Genomic DNA, 20680 nt, shown 5'->3' with positions numbered 1-20680 from the left:
GTCGAGGTATTACCAGAACCACGCGGTGTAACGGCCCCGGGTAGCATCCCTATTAGATTTTGTCTGTTCTTTTTCTTTTATGCATCATCATGCATCATGCATCATATCATCCATGCTTTTATTAAATAAAATTATTTTATAAACCCTTCCTTGTCTTTTATTTTTAAATAAAAACCCTAATCTCTCCCTCTCATATTTCTTATTTTATAATTAAGCTTTTCCAACAAATAAATTCTTAAACATAAAGTTGCTTTGTTTTGATTACAAATAAAGTAATATTTGAAAACCTAATTATGAATCTCTCTCTCACCTTTGCCTCAAATTCAAAACAATTTTCAAAATAAAAGTCAAAGGATTTGCTAAATAAAAAGAAAACCCCTTCCTTCTCCCTTGGGCCTCTCTCTCCCTCTCTTCCTCTCTTCTCTCTCTGGCCCAACCTCCTCCGGCCCGTACCTCTTCGCTGGACTTCTTCTTTTTCCCCACGTAAAGGAACCAGAGGGAGAGCACGAGAGGAGCGTGCTCTGCTCCTCCTCCATCGATAGCGACCGCACCCTCCTCCCTTGCGTGAAGCCTCCACTCCTCTGCTTTATCTCTTCTGGACCACGTCCATCTCTTTTCTCCTCATCCTCACGCCTCTCTCGCCTCCCTTCTTTCTTCTACTGCAAGGCAAAACCGAGAGAGGGGAAAACACCTGCCACCATCCTATTCAGCATGGCGCCGCCGCTCCACTTCGTCCCCCGTCGTTCCGAGGGCACCGGCGGATGCGCCTCGTCGTCCTCTCCATCCTCCCCAAACGAATCTAGCCGGGACTCTCCAATTCAACGACAAATTCGCCGATACCCAACTCTGACCACCGGAGAAAATGGTCAATTCCGGCCGCTGGAGGCCTCCCCCATCCTCTCCGACCTCATCGACGGCTCCCTGGTGATGTGCTCGTTCCTCCAGACCTCTTCCCCGTCTCGTTCTCGTCCTCGTTTTTTTCTACCGACGTTGACCACCGGTAATCTCCGCAGGAGCTCGACGCCGGCGGTACTCCGGCGACCCCCTGGACGCCTCACCACCACCATCCGGTTCCCCACGTTCTGCCGCACCCCCGACGCCGTCTCGCCCGTCCCGGGTTGGCCGGAATCTCCAGATTCGTGCTTGACTGTGAGCTCAGCCATGGCGTTTTTGTCCCAGACCTCCGCCTTGTACTGGGTCAAAATGGCTGCGCGTCTCGTTCTAATCAAAACCCGAGTCTCCAGCTCAGTGGTTTGACACTTAATCTTGATCCCGTGAAGCCTGAGTTCAAACCCTACTTCTATCAATTAAGCAACACCTTTTTGTTGTTGTTTTCCTCAGATCCGTGGATGGGCCTTGGCCCAGGTTCCCTTCCCGGCGTCAGTCCTCTATCCTGCGCCAGCAGTAGCCTAGATCCGGCCCAGAAAACAGCGCAGGTTCAGCCCAATTCGTCTCTGCCCATTTGGTTCTGTTTTGTTTTTGCAGGAATTGTGTAATTCTTGCTAAAATCATATCTTGCAAACTATAATTCGAAATAAAAAGTGTTATACATGAAAGTTTATCAAAAAAATGTGCTGAACATTAATATGCCATCCATTCATCTGTTTGCATCTCGCATCATGTCGCTTGTTGATAGTTGTGCATATCCACCTCACATAACATGCGGAGTATTACGGATACCGACTAGGTTTTCCCGCTCCGTTTAAATTTGAAGTAGCTCATCCTTGCCATGATATGCCATGCTAACAACCACTTAATTTTGGCGGTAGTAAATGCAATTCCAACCTAATTTGCTTGTCCGGGGTTCCGACTCCGATTAATTTGGATAAGTTGCATCGCCGCATCATATTTGCCATGTCATGCATATCATCTTGATCATGCTGGTTCTTCTTCCGTAGTTGTAAGACTTGCATCTGTTGCTTGTTCGACATTTGCTTCTTAGGATAGGATCGCGAAGTGGTGTGGTGAGATACGCCAAGTTCTCCGGATGTTTCTCGGCAAGCTTTAACAGGCAAGCATTTCCCCTATACTCCTGCCCCTGCAGGAGTCGCTCACCTATTTTATTTTGCCTTCTCCCTTATGCTATCCTTAAGTTGCGTTCTTGTCACGTGTCCCTCCACTTGTTACCTCAAGCAGCCCATATTGCCACTATCACCTCCTACAGCTATTATTTGGTTATCGGGTCTGCCTTGCGAGTCGTAGTGCATGCTAGTGCTATTCTTTGTTTTATCTCGTTATCGTTATTGTTATCTTATTGGGTTATATGTTGGGAAGCATCATGGTTACTTTAGTTGTTGACATTTGTTTAGCGGAGGCATCGGTGGGTCACTGATCGTTTTATGACGGCTCACTTGTGTTTCCTAAATAACTTAGGACCCCGAGTTCTTGTTATCTCGTTAAGAGATCGAGCGCTCTAACCACACGTGGGTATGCTTAGGGTCTCCCTCGACCACTTAGGAATTTACTGACTTTGTCCATTGGCCACAACTAGTTTGGATGTTTGTTTTGTTTCTCCGGGCGTGCAAGCTTGTTTCTTTGTGGTCGATGATATGATGTTACTTTTGGGGAAGCCATGTTGCCTTGTAACCCCGTTGTCTCTTGCACGCTCGTAGGATGCGGTACGTATTCTTGAAGATGGATTCACCTGCGAACCTTGTTTCCATCCGAAAGCCGTAGACGCAAAACAGCTAAGTCCGCGTCGGAGTTTCGATGGGGCTCCGAAACGGTTAAAATTAGTTAGGTGGCTTCCTGGACATTGTTGTAGTGAAGGAGAGTGCGTGTCGTGATATCCACCGTCGTAAGTGGGTTGAGCGTGCGTGTGGGCACATTTGGGCACCCTGCAGGTTACAATCTTATCGATAGCCGCGTCATGATTATGGACGACTTGGAGCTGTATGACTTGACCATAGACAACTTACACCTGTTGTTTCAATCATAATAACTTGTGTAGTAAGTTAGCACAACTCTAATAACAAATGGTTAAAACTTGACAACCGTGTGAGTGCCCTTGTAAGTACTTCCTTGCGAGGGGGAACGCATCGGCTGTGTTATGTTTGCAGAGTATAGAACTGTTAGTTATGCGCTCTCTCACCTTCTCTGATTAGACGACTGTTGTAGAGTGTCTCTATAGGTTTTTAGTGCTTGCGCGCTGCCGCTTAACCCCACCATATTGCCTATGACGTTCCTCTTGCGTCCTCAAAGTCCCCTGCGTGCCTCAAGTACAAAGGACGACTGGTTGACGAATGCTTATACGTCTTGAAGTCTTGTTAAGTACGAACCCGTACTTATTGCTGCTTCTAAGGGATATAACCGGGCAGGTATGAAGATATGTTCGATGAAGACGACGTTAGCAAGGTTACCCTTCCGGCTTGGCCTGGGCAGGGTTATGGACGCCGCTGGTTATCTTCAGGACTCTTAGTTCAATTTGTATCTTGTCCGTACTCGGATGTATTCGCTCTTCTGTATGATTTGGATCTTTGTATGTATCTATTTGTATCTTGACTCGTTGGAGTCGTTGTTGTAATATATGTCTCTTGTGGGCTCTATTGTAACCCTGTTGTAATGTTACCGCTCGTGTTAATTCCTCTGGCACCACGTGTGCTTCGTCGCGCACATCGTGTCGGAGGGCGTCTCTGAATCGATATTGTGCGGATTTCGGCGGGATCGCTGGAATCCTCATGGTACCGGTTCCGGGGCGTCACAAGTTGGTATCAGAGCATCAGGTTGACGGTACCCCACTAGTCCAGCTTTTTGGATAACCTTGCCAACAGTCGTTGAGTTTAGAGAGTTCAAACTATTTTCTAAAAATCGTTGGGTAGATCTGGTTAGCTCTGAATTTTCTCCTTACCTCTATTCTTTCTCATCTTACCTTTGCGAGTTTTGAGTCTTCTCTCTTATCTGAGTTTCTTTGAGTCTTAGGTCTCTACGCGGGTTGGACGATCTTTGCCCCTCACCTATTAGGTTTGTTCTTCGGAGGATCTCGACAGCAGCGCATCATCAACAGCGGAACAATGACTTCTTGTTAGTGGTGTCGCCCGATCAACATGGAGCAAGAACTCTTGTTAGTGGTGTCGAGGAGTTCGACACGCCGCCTGAAGATCCGATAGTTCACCTCTCTCCCCCGTACCTTGAGGTGGAACCTCGGGGCGAGGTTCCTTATTAGTGGTGTCGATTGTAACGGCCCCGGGTAGCATCCCTATTAGATTTTGTCTGTTCTTTTTCTTTTATGCATCATCATGCATCATGCATCATATCATCCATGCTTTTATTAAATAAAATTATTTTATAAACCCTTCCTTGTCTTTTATTTTTAAATAAAAACCCTAATCTCTCCCTCTCATATTTCTTATTTTATAATTAAGCTTTTCCAACAAATAAATTCTTAAACATAAAGTTGCTTTGTTTTGATTACAAATAAAGTAATATTTGAAAACCTAATTATGAATCTCTCTCTCACCTTTGCCTCAAATTCAAAACAATTTTCAAAATAAAAGTCAAAGGATTTGCTAAATAAAAAGAAAACCCCTTCCTTCTCCCTTGGGCCTCTCTCTCCCTCTCTTCCTCTCTTCTCTCTCTGGCCCAACCTCCTCCGGCCCGTACCTCTTCGCTGGACTTCTTCTTTTTCCCCACGTAAAGGAACCAGAGGGAGAGCACGAGAGGAGCGTGCTCTGCTCCTCCTCCATCGATAGCGACCGCACCCTCCTCCCTTGCGTGAAGCCTCCACTCCTCTGCTTTATCTCTTCTGGACCACGTCCATCTCTTTTCTCCTCATCCTCACGCCTCTCTCGCCTCCCTTCTTTCTTCTACGCAAGGCAAAACCGAGAGAGGGAAAACACCTGCCACCATCCTATTCAGCATGGCGCCGCCGCTCCACTTCGTCCCCGTCGTTCGAGGGCACCGGCGGATGCGCCTCGTCGTCCTCTCCATCCTCCCCAAACGAATCTAGCGGGACTCTCCAATTCAACGACAAATTCGCCGATACCCAACTCGACCACCGGAGAAAATGGTCAATTCCGGCGTGGAGGCCTCCCCCATCCTCTCCGACCTCATCGACGGCTCCCTGGTGATGTGCTCGTTCCTCCGCACCTCTTCCCCGTCTCGTTCTCGTCCTCGTTTTTTTCTACCGACGTTGACCACCGGTAATCTCCGCGAGAGCTCGACGCCGGCGGTACTCCGGCGACCCCACGGACGCCTCACCACCACCATCCGGTTCCCCACGTTCTGCCGCACCCCCGACGCCGTCTCGCCGTCCCGGGTTGGCCGGAATCTCCAGTTCGTGCTTGACTGTGAGCTCAGCCATGGCGTTTTTGTCCCAGACCTCCGCCTTGTACTGGGTCAAAATGGCTGCGCGTCTCGTTCTAATCAAAACCCGAGTCTCCAGCTCAGTGGTTTGACACTTAATCTTGATCCCGTGAAGCCTGAGTTCAAACCCTACTTCTATCAATTAAGCAACACCTTTTTGTTGTTGTTTTCCTCAGATCCGTGGATGGGCCTTGGCCCAGGTTCCCTTCCCGGCGTCAGTCCTCTATCCTGCGCGATAGCCTAGATCCGGCCCAGAAAACAGCGCAGGTTCAGCCCAATTCGTCTCTGCCCATTTGGTTCTGTTTTGTTTTTGCAGGAATTGTGTAATTCTTGCTAAAATCATATCTTGCAAACTATAATTCGAAATAAAAAGTGTTATACATGAAAGTTTATCAAAAAATGTGCTGAACATTAATATGCCATCCATTCATCTGTTTGCATCTCGCATCATGTCGCTTGTTGATAGTTGTGCATATCCACCTCACATAACATGCGGAGTATTACGGATACCGACTAGGTTTTCCCGCTCCGTTTAAATTTGAAGTAGCTCATCCTTGCCATGATATGCCATGCTAACAACCACTTAATTTTGGCGGTAGTAAATGCAACTCCAACCTAATTTGCTTGTCCGGGGTTCCGACTCCGATTAATTTGGATAAGTTGCATCGCCGCATCATATTTGCCATGTCATGCATATCATCTTGATCATGCTGGTTCTTCTTCCGTAGTTGTAAGACTTGCATCTGTTGCTTGTTCCAGCATTTGCTTCTTCCGGATAGGATCGCGAAGTGGTGTGGTGAGATACGCCAAGTTCTCCGGATGTTTCTCGGCAAGCTTTAACAGGCAAGCATTTCCCCTATACTCCTGCCCCTGCAGGAGTCGCTCACCTATTTTATTTTGCCTTCTCCCTTATGCTATCCTTAAGTTGCGTTCTTGTCACGTGTCCCTCCACTTGTTACCTCAAGCAGCCCATATTGCCACTATCACCTCCTACAGCTATTATTTGGTTATCGGGTCTGCCTTGCGAGTCGTAGTGCATGCTAGTGCTATTGCTGTTTTATCTCGTTACCGTTATTGTTATCTTATTGGGTTATATGTTGGGAAGCATCATGGTTACTTTAGTTGTTGACATTTGTTTAGCGGAGGCATCGGTGGGTCAGCTGATCGTTTTATGACGGCTCACTTGTGTTTCCTAAATAACTTAGGACCCCGAGTTCTTGTTATCTGTTCCGAGACTGAGCGCTCTAACCACACGTGGGTATGCTTACCGGGTCTCCCCTCGACCACTGCCGGAATTTACAGCTTTGTCCAGTGGCCACAACTAGTTTGGATGTTTGTTTTGTTTCTCCCGGGCGTGCAAGCTTGTTTCTTTGTGGTCAGATGATATGATGTTACTTTTGGGGAAGCCATGTTGCCTTGTAACCCCGTTGTCTCTTGCACGCTCGTAGGATGCGGTACGTATTGCTGAAGATGGATTCACCCTGCGGGCACTGTTTCCATCCGAAAGCCGTAGACGCAAACAGCTAAGTCCGCGTCGGAGTTTCGATCGGGCTCCGAAACGGGTTAACTTAGTTAGGTGGCTTCCTGGACATTGTTGTAGTGAAGGAGAGTGCGTGTCGTGATATCCACCTGTCGTAAGTGGGTTGAGCGTGCGTGTGGGCACATTTGGGCACCCCTGCAGGGTTACAATCTTATCGATAAGCCGCGTCCGCGGTTATGGACGACTTGGAGCTGTATGACTTGACCATAGACAACTTACACCTGTTGTTTCAATCATAATAACTTGTGTAGTAAGTTAGCACAACTCTAATAACAAATGGTTAAAACTTGACAACCGTGTGAGTGCCCTTGTAAGTACTTCCTTGCGAGGGGGAACGCATCGGCTGTGTTATGTTTGCAGAGTATAGAACTGTTAGTTATGCGCTCTCTCACCTTCTCTGATTAGACGACTGTTGTAGAGTGTCTCTATAGGTTTTTAGTGCTTGCGCGCTGCCGCTTAACCCCACCATATTGCCTATGACGTTCCTCTTGCGTCCTCAAAGTCCCCTGCGTGCCTCAAGTACAAAGGACGACTGGTTGACGAATGCTTATACGTCTTGAAGTCTTGTTAAGTACGAACCCGTACTTATTGCTGCTTCTACGGGATATAACCGGGCAGGTATGAAGATATGTTCGATGAAGACGACGTTAGCAAGGTTACCCTTCCGGCTTGGCCTGGGCAGGGTTATGGACGCCGCTGGTTATCTTCAGGACTCTTAGTTCAATTTGTATCTTGTCCGTACTCGGATGTATTCGCTCTTCTGTATGATTTGGATCTTTGTATGTATCTATTTGTATCTTGACTCGTTGGAGTCGTTGTTGTAATATATGTCTCTTGTGGGCTCTATTGTAACCCTGTTGTAATGTTACCGCTCGTGTTAATTCCTCTGGCACCACGTGTGCTTCGTCGCGCACATCGTGTCGGAGGGCGTCTCTGAATCGATATTGTGCGGATTTCGGCGGGATCGCTGGAATCCTCATGGTACCGGTTCCGGGGCGTCACACGCGGGCAGGTCAGCATGATCCATAAAGCCAGCTTTTCAAAAAGGGAAATCAAGAAATTCTCGCGAGAAGTGAAGTACGCAGAAGTCGCTATGGTCGACACACCCGAATTCATCGACTGGTCGGAACAAAGTATCTCCTTCGACAGGACAGATCACCCGAAAGCCGTCCCTAGACCAGGCCATGCAGCTCTAGTCCTCGAGGCGCAGATCGGAGGGTACAACATGAGCAAAGTATTCATGGACGGAGGAAGCGGCTTAAACCTAGTATTCGCCAACACAATGAGAGCAATGGGTTTAACAGTCGATATGCTGAGGGAATCCGACACAGGATTCCATGGCCTTATACCGACTCGACCCGCTTATTCTCTTGGAAAAACGTCATTGGATGTGGTCTTCGGCACGCCCACCAATTTCAGGAGAGAGAAGATCGAGTTCGAAGTTGTCGACTGGGAGTCTCAGTATCATGCCATCCTCGGCAGGTGATACGTCCAATTTGCATCACTATTTTATATAATAATTTGTTGTTATTCATTGATATATTTCATATTGGGACACAATACTTATGTTATTTCATCTATTTTGCATGTTTCATCATTATTGGAGGATCAAGCACCGGAGCCAGGATTCTGCTGGAAAAAGCACCGTCAGAACGCAATATTTCGGAAGATCAACTGTGGAAGGAAATTATACCAAAAATCCTATTTTTCAAGATGACGAAGGAAGCCAGAAGGAGGAGCCAGGAGGACCCAGGGTGGGCCCACACCCTAGGGCGGCGCGGCCCATGGCTTGGCCGCGCCGCCATGTGGTGTGGGGGGCCCACAGCCCCTTTCACCTCCTTTTCTTCGCGAAACCCTTCGTCCCGAAGACCTAAGCCACAGAGGGTTCCTCACGAAGAGTTACAGCCGCCTCTGCGGGGCGGAGAACACCAGAGAGAAAAGAGCTCTCCGGCGGGCAGGAATCCGCCGGGGAAATTCCCTCCGGGAGGGGGAAATCGACGCCATCGTCACCGTCATCGAGCTGGACATCATCTCCATCACCATCATCATCATCTCCACCATCATCACCGCCGTCTCCACCGCTGGACACCGTCATCGCCGTAGCAATTTGGGTTTGATCTTGATTATTTGATAGGGGAAACTCTCCCGGTATCGATCTCTACTTGTTGTTGATGCTATTGAGTGAAACCATTGAACCAAGTTTATGTTCAGATTGTTATTCGTCATCATATCACCTCTGATCATGTTCCATATGATGTCTCGTGAGTAGTTCGTTTAGTTCTTGAGGACATGGGTGAAGTCTAAATGTTAGTAGTGAACTATGGATGAGTAATATTCAATGGTATGATATTTAAGTTGTGGTGTTATTTTTCTAGTGGTGTCATGTGAACGTCGACTACATGACACTTCACCATTTATGGGCCTAGGGGAATGCATCTTCTATTCGTTTGCCAATTGCGGGGTTGCCGGAGTGACAGAAACCTAAACCCCCGTTGGTATATCGATGCAGGAGGGATCGCAGGATCTCAGAGTTTAAGGTTGTGGTTAGATTTATTCTTAATTACTTTCTTGTAGTTGCGGATGCTTGCAAGGGGTATAATCACAAGTATGTATTAGTCCTAGGAAGGGCGGTGCATTAGCATACGTTGACCCACGCAACACTTATCATAACAATGAAGATTATTTAGCCGTATGTAGCGAAAGCACTAGACTAAAATCCCGTGTGTCCTCGAGAACGTTTGGTCATTATAAGTAAACAAACCGGCTTGTCCTTTGTGCTAAAAAGGATTGGGCCACTCGCTGCAATTGTTACTCTCGCACTTTACTTACTCGTACTTTATTCAACTGTTACATCAAAACCCCCTGAATACTTGTCTGTGAGCATTTACAGTGAATCCTTCATCGAAGCTGCTTGTCAACACATTCTGCTCCTCGTTGGGATCGACATTCTTACTTATCGAAGATACTACGATACACCCCCTATACTTGTGGGTCATCAAGACTATTTTCTGGCGCCGTTGCCAGGGAGTGAAGCGCTATTGGTAAGTGGAATTGGTAAGGAAAACCTTTACTATTTGTGCTGATTTTATTTCTGCCTGCTGCTATAAGTCATTATGGAGAGATCTTCTCTTCAATTTTTATTTGGGAAATTTACTACTACTGCAACGTTAGTGGATGAGGCGCCAGGTGAGGAAGTAATACCATATAAAATACCTATGAAAATTATTGAACGTGTTATGGATAACCGCTATGAAGGGGATGGAACTGTCCACCCTGGAGATCATTTATTGTTCTTACATGAATTATGCGGTTTATTCAAGTGTGCAGGTATTGCTATGGATGAAGTGAGGAAGAAACTATTCTCTTTATCGCTGTCCGGTAAGGCGGCGCATTGGTATAAATTACTGGATAATGGGGATTCTCTTGAATGGAATGATATTGTGCCCCGGTTTTATTCTAAGTTCTATCCTCCAAGTGAAATTCACAAGGATCGGAATCGCATATATAATTTTTGGCCTCATGATGGAGAGAGTATTGCCCAAGCTTGGGGGAGATTGAAGTCTTTAATGCTCAAATGCCCCATTCATGAGCTTCCTGGTAATGTTATTATTGATAATTTCTATGCAAGACTTTCTTTTCAAGACAAGACCTTGCTGGATACTTCTTGTTCTGGATCATTTACACGCAACAAAGAAGAGTTTAAAAAGGACCTTCTTGATCGGATCCAAGAAAATACTGAAGGTTGGGAGAACGACAAGGATAGAGAATCAGGTATAATTTATGATTATAAATGCATTGAAGCTTTTATGGATACTGATAAATTTCGTAATATGAGTGCTACATATGGTCTTGATTCTCAAGTTGCTGTAAATCTTTATAAAGCTTTTGCCTCTCATTATGAATTGCCAAAGAAGAATTTTGATAAGTATCATGAACCGTATAAAGATAAAATTGATTCATCTATTAATAAATACGTTGTAGTTGAAACTGCTGATCATGTTATTCCTGAAGCTTATATTGAAAAAACTCCTTTCCCAGCTAAAATGAAGGAGTACTCTGTTATAAATAGTGCGGTTCATAAAAGTGAAAAGAAACCTGTAGAACCTGAAGAACAAATAAAAGTTGAACCTGCTGTTGCAATAGTTAAAGATCTTGTGACTGAAAATGTGGAGGATGGTCATATTATTTTCTGTGAAGATGCTTCTAATATTGTTTCACATCCTAATAAACCCAAACAAGCTAGTGTTCCTATGCTATCTGATAGAATTGGTGATCATTGCTATTATGGATTATGTGATATTGGTGCAAGTGTTAGTGCTATTCCTTATGAGCTTTACACGGAGATTATGCACGAAATTGATTCTTGTGAACTTGAAGATATTGATGTGGTTATTCAGCTGGCTAATAGAGAAACTATTTCTCCAATTGGTATTGTTCGAGATGTGGAAGTTTTATGCGGTAAGATTAAATATCCTGCTGACTTTTTGGTACTTGGTTCTGCTGCTAGTGATTATTGTCCTATTATTTTTGGTAGACCTTTTCTAAATACTTGTGGAGCTATTATAGATTGCAAGAAAGAGAAAATTTTGACTAAATTTGCTGGTGAATCTTATGAGTTTAACTTCTCTAAATTTACCAAAACTCCTTATAAAGCTGATTTGCCTAGTGATGATTTTAAAATGGAGCAATGTGCATCTATTGTTCTTGTTCCTAACAATCCTTTGCAGCAACATTTGGAGGATAGCGAGAGTGAAGTTTTTAGGAAAGAAAGAGATGAGCTTGAGGAAATTTTTCTTCGCCAACCTATTCTCAAGCATGATTTACCGGTGGAAGATTTGGGTACAACACCGCCACCAAAGGAAGATCCTGTTTTTGAATTAAAGCCTTTACCTGATAATCTTAAATATGTTCATATTGATGATAAGAAAATATATCCTGTTATTATTAGTTCTAAGCTTTCAGAGATTGAAGAAGAAAGGTTATTGGAAATATTGAAGAAGCACCGAGGAGCTATTGGCTACTCTCTTGATGATTTGAAAGGGATTTCTCCTTCTATTTGCCAACATGCTATTAATATGGAAGATGATGCAAAGCCTGTTGTTGAACATCAGCGTCGTCTAATTCCGAAGATGAAGGAAGTGGTAAGGAATGAGGTATTAAGACTTCTTGAAGCTGGTATTATATATCCTATTGCTGATAGTAGATGGGTTAGTCCTGTGCATTGTGTTCCCAAGAAAGGAGGAATGACTGTTGTGCCTAATGATAATGATGAGCTCATCCCTCAAAGAGTAGTTGTAGGGTATAGAATGTGCATTGATTTTCGAAAAGTTAATAAAGTTACTAAGAAAGATCATTACCCTTTACCATTTATTGATCAAATGCTAGAAAGATTGTCTAAAAATACTCATTTTTGCTTTCTTGATGGTTATTCTAGGTTTTCACAAATTGCTGTTAAAGCTAAAGATCAAGAGAAAACTACTTTTACTTGTCCCTATGGAACTTATGCTTATAGGCGTATGCCTTTTGGTTTATGTAATGCTCCTGCTACTTTTCAAAGATGCATGTCTGCTATTTTTCATGGTTTTTGTGAAAGTATTGTAGAGGTATTCATGGATGATTTTTCCGTCTATGGGAATTCTTTTGATAGTTGCTTGCGAAACCTTGATAAAGTTTTGCAGAGATGTGAAGAAACTAACCTTGTTCTTAATTGGGAGAAATGCCACTTTATGGTTAATGAAGGAATTGTATTGGGACATAAAATTTCCGAGAGAGGTATTGAAGTTGATAGAGCTAAAGTTGAAGCAATTGAGAAGATGCCCTATCCTAGGGATGTTAAAGGTATTCGTAGTGTTCTTGGTCATGCTGGGTTTTATAGGAGATTTATTAAAGCTTTCTCCAAGATTTCAAAACCTCTTACTAATCTTCTTCAAAAAGATGTACCATTTGTTTTTGATGATGATTGTAAGGAAGCTTTTGAAACTCTTAAGAAAGCCTTAACAACTGCTCCTATAGTTGAACCTCCTGATTGAAACTTACCCTTTGAAATTATGTGTGATGCTAGTGATTTTGCTGTAGGCGCTGTTCTTGGACAGCGAGTAGATAAAAAACTGAATGTTATTCATTATGCTAGTAAAACTCTTGATGCTGCTCAAAGAAATTATGCTACAACTGAAAAAGAATTATTAGCTGTAGTCTTTGCTTGCGATAAATTTAGATCTTATATTGTTGATTCAAAAGTTACTATTCATACTGATCATGCTGCAATTAGATACCTTATGACAAAGAAAGATGCTAAGCCGAGGCTTATTAGATGGGTACTTCTTTTGCAAGAATTTGATTTACATATTATAGATAGGAAAGGTGCTGATAATCCTGTTGCTGATAATTTGTCTAGATTGGAAAATATTGTTTATGATCCTGTTCCTGTTAATGATAGTTTTCCAAATGAACAATTGGCTGTAATAAAGGTGAGCTCGCGAGACAGTCCTTGGTATGCTGATTATGCTAACTTTATTGTTTCCAAGTACTTGCCTCCAACCTTTTCAGCTCAGCAAAGGAGGAAATTCTTTTATGACTTGAGGCATTATTTCTGGGATGACCCACACTTATACAAAGAAGGAGTGGATGGTATTATGCGAAGATGTGTTCCCGAATATGAACAACAAGAGATATTGAGTAAATGTCATGGTAGTGCTTATGGAGGACATCACGCCGGAGAAAGAACCGCGCAAAAGGTTCTACAATCAGGTTTTTATTGGCCAACTCTCTTCAAGGATGCGAAAAAGTTTATTTTTTCTTGTGATGAATGCCAAAGGGTTGGTAATATCTCCAGACGTAATGAAATGCCTATGAATTATACTCTTGTTATTGAACCATTTGATTGTTGGGGATTTGACTTCATGGGACCTTTTCCCTCTTCAGAAGGTAACACTCATATACTTGTTGCTGTTGATTATGTTACTAAATGGGTGGAAGCTATACCTACAAAAAGTGCTGATGGTGAGACCTCTTTAAGAATGCTTTTAGACATTATTTTTCCTAGATTTGGAGTGCCTAGATATATTATGACTGATGGAGGTTCTCATTTTATTCATGGAGGTTTTAGAAAAACTCTTGCTAAGTATGGTATTAATCATAGAATTGCTTCCGCTTATCATCCTCAAACTAGTGGTCAAGTAGAATTATCAAATAGAGAGATTAAATCTATTTTGGGAAAGACCGTTAATAAAACTAGAAAGAATTGGGCTAGTAAATTGAAGCATGCACTATGGGCTTATAGAACTGCTTATAAAAATCCCATGGGAATGTCACCTTATAAAATGGTTTATGGGAAAGCTTGTCATTTACCTTTAGAACTAGAGCACAAAGCTTATTGGGCAGTTAGAGAGTTAAATAAAGATCCTAAACTTGCCGGTGATAAGAGGTTGTTGCAATTACGTTCTCTAGATGAATGGAGAAGTGAAGCTTATGAAAATGCTAAACTCTTTAAAGAGAAAGTTAAAAAATGGCATGATAGGAGGATTATCAAAAGAGAATTTAATATTGGGGACAAAGTCCTATTGTATCGGTCTCGTCTCAGATTCTTTGCAGGGAAATTACTCTCGAAATGGGAAGGACCATATGTTGTCGAGGAGGTGTATCGTTCAGGAGCAATCAAAATTAGCTCTCTCCAAGGCAATGCTACGCAAGTGGTGAATGGACAAAGACTCAAGCATTATATCTCGGGAGATTCTTATAATGTTGATGTTGATATTATTCAAGTGGAAACACCGGAGGCTTTCATTAAAGGACAAATTGACAGTCTGCCAGAACTCGACTTTGAATAGGTAACAGTACTGGTAATGAAAAGTTCGCAATTTACTTTCCGAACAATATTTTTGCTGTTTTTGGGAAATATGAAAAATTACGAGTTCGAAACGGAGTGAAAAGGACGCACGAGGGCGTGGCACCATAGGCCGGCGCGGCCTGGCCAGGGCCCGCGCCGCCCTATGGTTTGGCCGCCTCGTCGCCCCTTTCCGACTCTGGTTCGATCTGGTACTTTCCTTATGTCGCGAAAATTTTTGCTATATAATCCCCCGGACCCCTGGAGGTCCGTATATCGTGTTCTCGACGTGTTTTGTTTCGAGCTGTTTCTGCCAGGATCTGTTTTCGGTCTAGAAGCACCATGGCCTCCAACAACAAGGGCAAGGGGCTTTCGGAGGAAGAAGTGAAGGAGGTGCCATCAAGACAAGAGCAGCAAGCCGGAGGGAGCAAGCAAATCTTGGTGGGATCTGTTGACATTCGACGTTCTTTTTCTCATAACCTGCAGGGACCTTTACCACCCGCTCTTAGCCTCGACTCCTTCCCCATGTTGAAAGAAGTTCTACGGACTACCGATGAGTTTTGTGATCAATATCGGGCTCTAAGAAGAGAAGTGGAGATACTCCAAGAGGAGAATTGCCGTCTCCGAAGAATGCTGGAATACCACTCGATTCGCATCACAAGGTCGTCATCGCCAACTTCAGATAACAATGAATCTCTTCGAGTCTTAGTGCAGAATTGTCAAGCTGAGAAACTAAAGTTGAAGGAGTTTATTAAGAAGCGCGGGAGGAGTTCATCACCACCATCGCCGCAGGAGTAATTCATCATCGGTATTGGCATCCCCTTGGTTTGTTCCAAGCTTGGGGGAGTGCCGCGGTATCACATCATCACTACCTTTTACTTTTATTGTCAAGTAGTGTCATATCATGAGTAGGGAAATTATCATATAAGATTGGGTTGCAGTTTGGAAGTATCTCTCCTTTAGTTGGTTATCTATGTATCCCTTGGTGTGAGTTATCGTTATGGAATATTAATGAGAAGTCTTATCATTTACATATTGCACATCCTATTCTAGTTTGCAATCTCTATCATATGATTTACCTTGTTGTTAGTATTGGTATCACTTTGGGAGCATTGAATAAATCTATTTGGTTTTGGCAAACTTAGCATTGGTCAATAGCAACAACACTTTGAGGTTTAAGTAGAAAAGAGAAATACATGTAGATGTTTCATTGTCTTTCTTTCTTGTTAGCTCATAGCTGATTACTCTGAAGTTAAAATTGTTTGTGCTTACAAGGAAGATGCATGATTGTTTCTATCACATGTATATTTGTTTGTTTCCCTCAACTCTTATGCTTGCTAATTAACCTTGCTAGCCAAAAACCTGTACTGAGAGGAATACTTCTCGTGCATCCAAACCTTAGCCCAAACCTATGCCATTTGTGTCCACCATACCTACCTACTATATGGTATTTTCTGCCATTCCAAGTAAATACTTCATGTGCTACCTTTAAACAATTCAAAACTTAGTATCTCTTATTTGTGTTAATGTTTTATAGCTCATGAGGAAGTATGTGGTGTTTTATCTTTCAATCTTGTTGGGCAACTTTCACCAATGGACTAGTGGCTTCATCCGCTTATCCAATAATTTTGCAAAAAGAGCTGGCAATGGGATTCCCAGTCCCAAATTAATCAAACTAAATAGACACTCCTCCATGGTATGTGATTGATGGACGGCACCCGAAGGATTCGGTTAGCCATGGCTTGTGTAAGCAAAGGTTGGGGGGGAGTGTCATCATCATAATAAAGCTAAAATAAAAAGGCACTCCTTCATGGTATGAGATTGTTGGCAGGCACCCGAGGATTCGGTTAGCCATGGTTTGTGAAAGAAAAGGTTGGAAGGAGTGCCACACAAAATGAAAATAATATGGGAGACGCTCTTTGAAGGTTTGTCTGGCAAGGGGGTTAGAGTACCCGCTACCAGTCGTTGACAACAACAAACACCTCTCAAAATGTTACTTTTATTCTCTTTATATGATTGCAAAACTGAAAAAGCTCTAGCACATGATTTAATCCCTGCTTCCCTCTGCGAAGGGCCTGTCTTTTACTTTATGTTGAGTCAGTAAACCTATTTCCCTCCATCTCAAGCAAGCATTTGAGTAGTTGTGATCAAACCATTATATTGTGATTTGCTTCATCATGTCTTTTATTCTTCCTTGTTTAGTACAAGTTTTATCTGAATGAATATAGCTTTGCAAGTTATCAATGATCATGAAAAGACCATTATGATTGAGTATGCAAGTTGTGCCTTATAAACTTTAACATGAGAGCGCTGCTCAATGAGACAAATATAATCTGTTAATTGTTCTCTGACCAAGAACGAAGTTTGCCATCACCAATTATGATTTCTTATGCACCTTTATTTGTGATTACCTTATACTTGTTTCAAGTTGAGTTGTATGAGGAAGTTGTCTACTATAATGTCTTGTGCGAATGAATATGATGCTTATTGTCCGTATTTTATTTATCGACTCTTCACTCCATAAACATGTGGTCCTGTCTATCGAGCTCAGTTTCGCTTGGGGACAAGCGAAGTCTAAGCTTGGGGGGAGTTGATACGTCCAATTTGCATCACTATTTTATATCATAATTTGCTGTTATTCATTGATATATTTCATATTGGGACACAATACTTATGTTATTTCATCTATTTTGCATGTTTCATCATTATTGGAGGATCAAGCACCGGAGCCGATTACTGCTGGAAAAAGCACCGTCAGAACGCAATATTTCGGAAGATCAACTGTGGAAGGAAATTATACCAAAAATCCTATTTTTCAAGATGACGAAGGAAGCCAGAAGGAGGAGCCAGGAGGACCCAGGGTGGGCCCACACCCTAGGGCGACGCGGCCCATGGCTTGGCCGCGCCGCCATGTGTTGTGGGGGGCCCACAGCCCCTTTCGCCTCCTTTTCTTCGCGAAACCCTTCGTCCCGAAGACCTAAGCCACAGAGGGTTCCTCACGAAGAGTTACAGCCGCCTCTGCGGGGCGGAGAACACCAGAGAGAAAAGAGCTCTCCGGCGGGCAGGAATCCGCCGGGGAAATTCCCTCCGGGAGGGGGAAATCGACGCCATCGTCACCGTCATCGAGCTGGACATCATCTCCATCACCATCATCATCATCTCAAACATCATCACCGCCGTCTCCACCGCTGGACACCGTCATCGCCGTAGCAATTTGGGTTTGATCTTGATTGTTTGATAGGGGAAACTCTCCCGGTATCGATATCTACTTGTTGTTGATGCTATTGAGTGAAACCATTGAACCAAGTTTATGTTCAGATTGTTATTCATCATCATATCACCTCTGATCATGTTCCATATGATGTCTCGTGAGTAGTTCGTTTAGTTCTTGAGGACATGGGTGAAGTCTAAATGTTAGTAGTGAACTATGGATGAGTAATATTCAATGGTATGATATTTAAGTTGTGGTGTTATTCTTCTAGTGGTGTCATGTGAACGTCGACTACATGACACTTCACCATTTATGGGCCTAGGGGAATGCATCTTGTATTCGTTTGCCAATTGCGGGGTTGCCGGAGTGACAGAAACCTAAACCCCCGTTGGTATATCGATGCAGGAGGGATCGCAGGATCTCAGAGTTTAAGGCTGTGGTTAGATTTATTCTTAATTACTTTCTTGTAGTTGCGGATGCTTGCAAGGGGTATAATCACAAGTATGTATTAGTCCTAGGAAGGGCGGTGCATTAGCATAGGTTCACCCACGCAACACTTATCATAACAATGAAGATTATTTAGCCGTATGTAGCGAAAGCACTAGACTAAAATCCCGTGTGTCCTCGAGAACGTTTGGTCATTATAAGTAAACAAACCGGCTTGTCCTTTGTGCTAAAAAGGATTGGGCCACTCGCTGCAATTGTTACTCTCGCACTTTACTTACTCGTACTTTATTCAACTGTTACATCAAAACCCCCTGAATACTTGTCTGTGAGCATTTACAGTGAATCCTTCATCGAAACTGCTTGTCAACACCTTCTGCTCCTCGTTGGGATCGACATTCTTACTTATCGAAGATACTACGATACACCCCCTATACTTGTGGGTCATCAGCAGGCTGGCGTTTGCCAAGTTTATGGTCGTGCCTCATTATGCGTACCTAAAACTGAAGATGCCAGGCAACAACGGAACCCCAATAACCGTTCACGGGAGTTTTGCTCGATCAGACACCTGTGACAGGGAGTTCCAGAAGATCACCTCGAAATTCGGCGCTAAGGAGGAACTCAATGCGGTCGACGCAGCTGTGGATCATACGCAACCACCAGACGACAACCGAAACGTAAGATCCGACGAGTTTGATGCTACAAAGGAAGCCAAGAAGCTGCAGGTGCACCCCACTGACCCGGAGAAAACGGTCAATATATCGGCTGACCTTACGGTCGCATAGGAAGGCGCGCTCATCGAGTTCCTCCGTGAGCGCTGGGAGATATTTGCATGGGAACCATCCGACATGCCAGGTATCCCCAGGGAACTCGCTGAGCACGCCCTTAATGTTGACCCGACAGCCAAACCAGTGCAGCAGTCGATGCGTCGATTCTCTGAACCCAAGAGGAGAGCAATTGGTGAGGAAATCAATCGACTTCGTAAAGCAGGATTCATCCGAGAGCTCAAGGAATCAGAGTGGGTGGCTAACCCTGTCATGGTACCCAAGAAGGACACCACCGCTCTGCGTATGTGTATCGACTACACTGGCCTCAACAAGCACCGTCCGAAAGACCACTTCCCGCTGCCTAGAATTGACCAGATAGTTGATTCCACAGCCGGATGCGACCGCCTCTCCTTTCTCGATGCCTACTCTGGGTATAACCAGATCAAATTGAAGAAGGAAGATCAGGAGCTAACCGCGTTCATCACCCCCACACGGCGTTTTCTGCTACAACGTCATGACCTTCGGGTTGAAAAATGCGGGAGCAACTTACCAACGTTGCATGCAAGCTTGCCTTGGAGAGCAGATCGGGCGAAACATCGAAGTCTATATTGACGATATCGTGGTAAAAATGAAGCACACTGCCACCCTCGTCGACGATTTGCGGGAGACCTTCGATAACCTAGACAGGTACAAGATCAAGTTAAACCCCAAAAAATGCTTCTTCGGAGTACAAGGGGGCAAGTACTAGGATACTTCATCTCGGCCAGGGGAATCGAAGCCAACCCTTTGAAAATCAAAGCTATTCTCGACATGGAGCCGCCAAAGAATTTGCATCAAGTGCAGCAGTTGGCAGGACGTTTGGCAGCACTCAGCAGGTTCATCGCCAAGCTAGGAGAAAAAGCTTTGCCTTTCTACAATTTGATGAAAAAATCGGAAAAGTTCGAGTGGACAAAGGAGGCACAGGAATCCTTCGACAATCTGAAGAAGATCTTGTCGACATCTCCAGTCCTTGTAACCCCCCGCGAGAAGGAAACGCTGCTCATGTACATAGCTGCGACAGCCCAAGTCTTCAGCAGCGTCTTGGTCGTCGAACGAGAAGAAGCAGGAAGAGTGCATGGCGTACAAAGGCCCGTTTACTATCTCAGCGAAGTACTCACACCCGCAAGATAGAGGTACCCTCATCATCAGAAGCTGGCATATGCAGTATGGAGGTCAGCCCGCAAGCTACGGCACTACTTCACAGAGCATCCGATCGTCGTCGTGAGTGAAGCGCCGTTGAAAAATATAATGACCAATCCAGAGGCCACAGGTCGAGTGTCTCAATGGGCTATCGAGATAGCACCTCACGACATAACTTACGTTAACCGGACGGCTATAAAATCCCAAATCCTCCCAGACTTTGTGGCAGACTGGATTCAATCCCAGACACCGGCGGCACCCGACATGTCGGGATCGTGGATAATGTATTTCGACGGGTCAAAGCGAAGCACAGGCGCTGCAGCAGGAGTAGTGCTGATATCACCACAAGGAGATAAGATGAAGTACATACTACGTATGAACTTCTCTCTGCCGACAAACAATGAAGCAGAATACGA

At 44.1% G+C, this 20680-nt stretch overlaps 1 protein-coding gene and 1 long non-coding RNA gene across 2 annotated transcripts; both read left to right on the top strand.

Annotated features, from left to right (window-relative positions):
- Positions 1-110: 110 nt before the first annotated feature.
- On the top strand, positions 111-9069 carry LOC127307197 (uncharacterized). The gene is made up of 5 exons (XM_051337924.2): positions 111-924; positions 1014-1251; positions 1342-1436; positions 6061-6144; positions 7460-9069. Exons 1-4 carry the CDS (start codon positions 712-714, stop codon positions 6139-6141), a joined length of 627 nt encoding a protein of 208 aa, XP_051193884.1. The 5' UTR covers positions 111-711; the 3' UTR covers positions 6142-6144; positions 7460-9069.
- LOC139832077 (uncharacterized) lies at positions 1942-3523 on the top strand. Its single transcript, XR_011746590.1, has 2 exons — positions 1942-2011; positions 3318-3523. It is a non-coding gene; the product is annotated as an uncharacterized lncRNA (long non-coding RNA).
- Positions 9070-20680: the final 11611 nt, after the last annotated feature.

The sequence above is a fragment of the Lolium perenne genome, chromosome 6, assembly GCF_019359855.2.
Source record: "Lolium perenne isolate Kyuss_39 chromosome 6, Kyuss_2.0, whole genome shotgun sequence".
NCBI lineage: Eukaryota > Viridiplantae > Streptophyta > Magnoliopsida > Poales > Poaceae > Lolium > Lolium perenne.
The sequence above is the reverse complement of the archived record's forward strand: the minus strand, read 5'-3'. Positions and strand labels throughout refer to the sequence as shown.